General features: G+C 31.4%; 1 protein-coding gene across 1 annotated transcript; it reads right to left on the bottom strand.

The window, feature by feature from the left end:
* Positions 1–3,787: 3,787 nt before the first annotated feature.
* LOC136796709 (uncharacterized) lies at positions 3,788–4,255 on the bottom strand. The gene has a single exon (XM_067051135.1). The coding sequence runs from the start codon at positions 4,253–4,255 to the stop codon at positions 3,788–3,790; it is 468 nt and encodes a 155-aa protein (XP_066907236.1).
* Positions 4,256–7,211: the final 2,956 nt, after the last annotated feature.

Below are 7,211 nucleotides of genomic sequence, written 5' to 3'. Positions count from 1 at the left end.
GAGAGAGAGCCTGTACTACTCATGATTACGCACGACCACCAGGGTCTTCCTCCCCCCAATTAAAGGTATAAATTTTGGCTGGGTTTGCCCCAGGAGGGCTAACATACTAACAGGGTTGACTCACGACTACAGTTGAAGAGTAAATAGTTATCTGATACAGCCGGATTAGTAATACAGCGCCTTACTCTCCCGATCCCTAATACAATAGATGTGCAGGTTAATTTCAGTCAAAAAGATATAAGGTTTCACGCACTTCTAATGCCCCCAAAAATTAATTTACAGGGTTGAACATTTGTATGTGATTTTATTTGGTCTTTTGAGTTCCTTAATTTTTTTGTTATATGTCTGCCATTTTTTTTCTCGGTTTTACGCTCTTCTAGTGTCCCTCTACTTTGAGTTAGAGAGTTTTAAATTGGGTTGTTAATTGAGTGCTCGAAAAGTGTTCTAGGGGAACTATAATTTTGTACATCACATTTTGTTTGCGAGTTGAGTGCGACGGGGGGGGGGGAGGGGGGACCGCGTTGATTGCGTGTATATGTGTGTATTACGTTTCAGTCCAGTCTGCAGACTTTCATCAGGGCTACAGACTAACCTTATTCATATTTTCATCCCTCAAACCATCTAAATTAGTAACCATTGTTAGCTACTACAAGCATAATATAGATGTTAATCATTATAAATAGATATTATTTTCATTACTGGTTTCAATATATTTAGTTAATCGCTCTGTGATAATATTGAAATTAATAACTTTTATAGTAATTTATAGTGAATCATTTATGAGAAAAATATATTATAAGCATTTTATACTGTGTATAATGATCACCATTGTTAATAAATTTTAAGTGAAGCTGTTAAAGAATCTATGAAGAAAGAAAGAGCTCTATGCGGTTTGGTTGTATGCCGTGTGCAAAAGTAGGCACTCTGTATACACAAATTGACCGTATTGTTGCTTTGATCTACCATCATTGAAGAAATATGTTTAGTATATACATTTATAATATTTTAACAACAGGTTATATTATTTATTATAGATGTAGTGGAAATTATATTATTATATGACGGAATTTCCCATTGTCAGATGGTTGTATACAAATGTAGACATTAATTCTATTCTGTATTTAATGTATTGATTTTATTTATATTTTTTTTGGAAAAAAAGGATATAAAGCTTGGTGATTGTTTAGAACTCTCACATAGCCTCCACTGACTTTCAATACCACAAATGCGACGAGAGCTTTGACTCATCACATTTGGGAAGTGGAGAAGGTTCAGTGTAATATGTATTTTATCCTATATAAGATTAATATCAGAATTAAATTAATACATCAGTATATTGTCTTTTCTTTTAACCTATTATTTTTTCTTTTTAAGTTTACAAATTTTTTTTTTAAGGTATGATGTGTAGATTTCTCACTATTACTTACTATCACTGAATGTGAAATATAAGTAATGTTAGTATTTATATGTAATATTATTTAGTATTTATAGTTATAAATAAGTAAGTAATATTTGCAAATATAAGTTATTAAAACAAAAACAGAAATAAATAAAAATTTTAGAATACTGATGAAATATTTAATTATGATTGGAACATTATAGCCTTATTTTGTTCAGCTAAAGCAGAAGTTTTAATAAAGCTGAGTTTTGAACGAAGGTTTTAAAAACTGGCACAACAAAATAATTAGGGAGTTTTAATTAAATAATCAACATGGATTCATTTCTGCTATTCATTAGGTAGCTACAAATAAAACAAAAGCATATAATTAAATTAGATTTCACAAATTTGTATTAGTCCCTTCGGTCATAATATAGCCTCGGGAAATATTTCTTCCCGAGACATAACGAATTAATTATATAGGAATGTTTTTCTTATGTTCTAATTACCATTAGCATTGACATGGCTCTACCGGACCAGCATTTTTACAAAATAAACCTTTGCATTAATTTTTATACGTCTCTCAAAAAATAGGTTTTTACTCTATTCTTTTCTTAATTATCAGCTTAAAAAACAAATTACAAATAATTTTTTTATCACTTTAGAACAAGTTTTTGGATATTTCAAAATTGGTTTCTAAAAAAAAAAATTTAAAAAGTCGTAGACGAATTAAACCTCAAAATGAAAACAGAAAAAAAATGAATGGCTTTTGGGACTTTGATATGTTCAGCAGTTCTAAGTGTACCGTTAGCCGCCTCTTTCACTTGAATCCCTTTCACACAAGTTCCCTGGAAAGGGAATTTGACAGATTAGTACGTTTTGAGTTATTGTCTTGGCTCGACATATTTATTCTAATTTTGTTTAAAAAAAAACAAATCCTTCTGAAATGAATAATCGGACAGTAATAATAAGTTAAAACAATTTACCATTGTCATGGTTGTTTATGGTTTTATGGTCAAGGTATTTTTTGGCCATGATAATAGGTGCTAGAGAGAGAGAAATGCTTTATTTAGCCATGCTGCCCAATTACATTAGGTTGCTACAATATACAGCATACCAATCAATCCATGATCGGTCATATATACAATACATATATTTATTTACATGAATAACCATAATTTGTTTCCCCTTCCTTTTTATTTTACAATCAAGAATCGTCTGCACACTAAATAAAATATTTTATTTTATTATTTTTTTTTTATTAATTTAACAATTTCATTACATTTAACAATTTTATTTCATTAACTTGACAATTTTATTCTCCCTATCTCAGACCTTCTCTTTCCAGTGTTCCGTTAAACAAATTTATATTTTAAAATTAATTCAGAAAGCAATGTAAAGCCAAACCAAAGACGTAATAGTCACCACAGTAGATCAGTTTATACAAAGAAACAAATAAATTTAAAAAAAAATAAATATATAGATTTAGGAAAAAAGAAAACAGAAAGTTAGTTAAAAGAAATACTTCAATGAAAAGATAAGTTAAAAGAAATAATTTAATAAATAAATAAGTTAAGGGAATAAATAAGTTAATTGGTTGATTCCCTGTTCAAGTTTTTGTTGGTAGTGGTTTTAGCAACGAGTTAACCTAAGAAGATATTTTTGGTGATTCACCCACAAAGACCTTTTTAAACCAGCTCAATGGTTTTTTTTTTTAAACTAATGTAACCTTCTATTGTTGCATAAAATGTCTACCTTTCGAAATAAATTAAACTAAATTCCCGAAAACCTTTTCATTTACTCAAATAAATTATTTTTAGAATCTATATCTCATATGTGTGGAAAAAATTGTTATTGCGTGTGACATTAGATATTTATCATTTTTTACAATCTGTGTTTTTGGGCAGTAAGGCGTAGATTGTTCCCAACTACCCGATATTTTATCTCAGCAAAACATTCATTTAATTTTTTTATTTTATTTTTCGGATAACATTCTTATATTATGTCCCAATTTTACAATATAAGAGATACTATATAAAACATTAAATGGAGCTAAAAATGACATTTATTCTGGGACGTAGTATCTCCCAAGAGTAATTGCAGACTTCATTTATACTTGTCTAAATTCCTTTCTTCTTCTTCTTTTATTGGCACAACAGGCGCATGAAGCTGCCCCTGGCCTGCTCAACGGCCGCCAACCATCTTTCTCTATCTTTTCTAAAGGTGACTGGGATCCTCAGGTGTCACAGATCCCGCCTCACAGCATCCCTCCATCGGCCCTTCGGCCTACCGCGTTGCCGCACATCATCCGGAACGTAGCTGTACAGTTTATTAGCCACTCTTTCCTGGCTCATCCTCATTACATGGCCAAGCCATTTAAGCCTCTGTGTTCTTATGTACGAGGAGATGCTACATTCCTTGTAGGACCCAAAAAGGTTCCTTTTTCCTTCTTCGCCAATTACCATTCTCGCATACGGGTCCTAAGATTCTCCTCAGAATTACTCTTTCAAACCTGTCTAGCAAGTTGATGCTTCTATTGCTCAGAGTCCAAGTCTCTCCACCGTATGTGACGACTGGCCTTATTAACGTTTTGTACAGGGTGAACTTGGTGGTACGGCTAACAAGTTTGCTTTTGATTTGCCTTACAATGGAAAAATAGGCTCTATTTCCAGTGGCAATTCTGCTTTTATCTTCTTCTTCACCCTGGTTCTCATAGATAATAGAGCCAAGGTTAGAAAATCTTCTTACCACTTCGAAATTATAGGAGCCCATTACAAAGGGACTCTGCCTCTGGTCCAGAGGCTTCTTACCCAACAGCATATTCTTGGTTTTTTCTCCATTAATATGCAGGCCCACCTTTTTTGTTTCGACATCCATCGCTTCGAAAGCCCTAATGCTCTGCAGGGATCTACCGATGATGACAACGTCGCCTGCATAGGCCAGAACATAGGCCACCTTTGTGAATACTGTTGCTTCCTGATTTATTCCTGCTCTACTTATGATTGCTTGTAGAGCGATATTAAACAGGAGAGAAGCTATTGGGTCACCCTGCCTTAGGCCACACTCCACTTCAATTTTACTAATCGGGTGAGTTTACTAAGAAGTCCCAGTTCATACATAGCCACTATGAGCTCACTCCTTACAATTGTATTGTAGGCAGCCCGAAAAACAATGAACAGCATCCAAGTTATCCGCTGATAATCCTTCATCTTTTCAGCGATTTGCCTCAGCGCGAAGATTTTATCAATAGTAGACCTATTGGGCTGGAACTCACTTTAATAGTCACCCAGTTTCTGTTCAACATAAGGAAGAGCCTATTGTACAGGGCAATGGAAAAAATTGTATATGCAATGTTAAACAAACCAGATTCCTTTACAAAGAAATAATTGCCCATTGCAAGTTATTCATAAATAATTATTATGAAAGGAATATGGTCCGGGTGCGGTCAAGAAAATGGTCCGGTTTTCTTGACCGCACCCGGACCATATTCCTTTCATCTTCACACACGGTCAATCAATAATCTTCCAATAAATAATTATTATTAGCAATAAATAATTTTTATAACAAAAGTATAAATATTGAAGAATTCGCTTAAGGAAGCTGTTCAATGGAATGAGTTGGTCAAGATCTTGCATTAAAAGGGTTGAAAAGGGAACGTAGAGAGAACAAATCAAGAATATTTGGTTCTAAAGGATTGAAAATAAAAGATATGAAGGAAACACTGCCGTTAGAACGCAGGGAAAAGGCTCTAGAAAAAAAAGGCGCTAGGAAAAACAGTAGATACAGTCATTAAACTATATGGCAAAACCTGAAGCTCACTGGACAGTTCTTCATTTTCATAATTATTAACGTACTTTGTATTCTTAGGAATTGTTTAAGGTTAGTGAAGGCTTTCCTTGTGGTTTAAAAAATATTGTTGTTCAAATAGATATGTCATCAAAAAGGCGATTCCAAGATTCTTAACTTAATCGGGGAATAATGATGAAATCAGAAAAAAACAAAACAATTTTTAATAATAAAACTGATTTCAGCAATGTAAATTATTTCCTTTAGCATTGTACTCAATGATTGTAATATTAAAGTTTGAAGAACAAAGTTGCTACAAGTCATATACTTTCTAGTGCTTGAATCCATCATTAAGACGAAAATTCGATGACCCTACCCGATGAGATGATGATCGATGATGACACGATAAGGGGGTTCCTTCATTCGAGAAATAAATTATCAGAATACACATTACAGTTATTTGATTCAATTGTAAAGTAACGGGCAACGTTTGTACAAAGTCATCATCAAACGTTGAACGGCGAAATAATCCAATAGCCAAAGTATTTGATCCTTCCAATTCAGTCAGTCCTGATAATGTCATGTTACAAATAATCGCCTACGTAATGATCCTACTTTCTGGAATCTGTTTCTTTATAATTTTTATTAAAACATTATAAATTTCTGACAGCTATCCTGCTCGAACAACGAAACAATTATCCCCTTACACTTTATTTTATAATAATAATTTTTTACTTCTATATAAAACCATTTCTGGGAAATTAAATTACTCTTAAAAAATCTGCCATCCTTTATTTATAAATTTGATGTCGTTTAAAACTCCATTGATGTTTTGTCCATCTTCAAATCGATGTCTGATTACATACATAAAATTTCAAAATTATTTTTATAAATATAACATATTTTTTTAAAATTTAAAAACATATAGAAATAAATAAAATCACCATTTAATTATACTTAATAATATTTATCTTATTAATCACCATATTACATATGAACCATCTCAATTCAAAAGTATGATCACTATACTTTGTTAATAATTGAGAGAAAGACAATAAATAAACGCACAAAATATTTATAATTCACAACTACCTCATGTTATTGCACTCGTGATTAAGTTAATGAATAAAATTCCAACTCGTCTGTGATAATTATTACCTTACAAAAAAAATTTCATTGAAACATTTTTAATTTCTGGCAGCCACGACTATCCTACTCGAACACTAAAACAGCAATAATTCCCATTTTATTATATATATTTTTAACAATTTTTATTGAAATATTAAAATCTACCCCCTCTCAAGAGTAATCAGTATTAGGGCTGTACGCCTTCGATCGTACCATATGTACATAAAAAATATTTAAAAAAACAAAATTAAATAAAATCAATAATATTAATGATCAAATAATATATGCTCATCCCAAATAAACGTCACTAGATTGATAATAGCCAATTAAGTAAACAACAGAGGTAAAGAAAATTAATATAAAGCAGTAACAAAAAATTTAGACATTTTATTAATAAATTTGACTGATGGATTCTATGCCGGGTTTTCCATTTATGAAATCGATATACGAGGTGTAACAGCAAGTATTAAATTGCTAATTTGAAAAAATTTCGAATCCGGTTTAAAAATAAGCAAACAACATCAGTCCATTCAGGACATCACATGTTAAATCACCTATCTTAAATAATGTCCTGTTAAAACGAAAATAACTAATTAGTCTAATTAATTATTATTGTTTATGCGATCAACTGTTTTGTTTATTATATCTATATTGTATACAAAAGGGCAGTGAACATGTTTAAGTATGAATAAAGGAGTTAATTAATTTAAACAAATATATTTATGAAATGAATTCTCATTATTAATGCAGTGTTTCATATATTTCCTAATCCGTTCAATATGATGGATTCGTCTTTGAACAAAAAGCTTTTTGCGTACAACTCATAAGCACATTAAATTGACATGAAAATATCAATTTAAATAAAAAAGACTGAATATAGAAAAAAATTAGTTTTAAAAAAAAAGGTCCTAACTAAAAC

The sequence above is a fragment of the Halyomorpha halys genome, unplaced genomic scaffold (assembly GCF_000696795.3).
Source record: "Halyomorpha halys isolate HHAL.00 unplaced genomic scaffold, Hhal_1.1 Scaffold1447.1, whole genome shotgun sequence".
Taxonomy (NCBI): Eukaryota; Metazoa; Arthropoda; class Insecta; order Hemiptera; family Pentatomidae; genus Halyomorpha; species Halyomorpha halys.
Note: the sequence above shows the minus strand (reverse complement) of the source record. Positions and strands in the feature narration are given on the sequence as shown.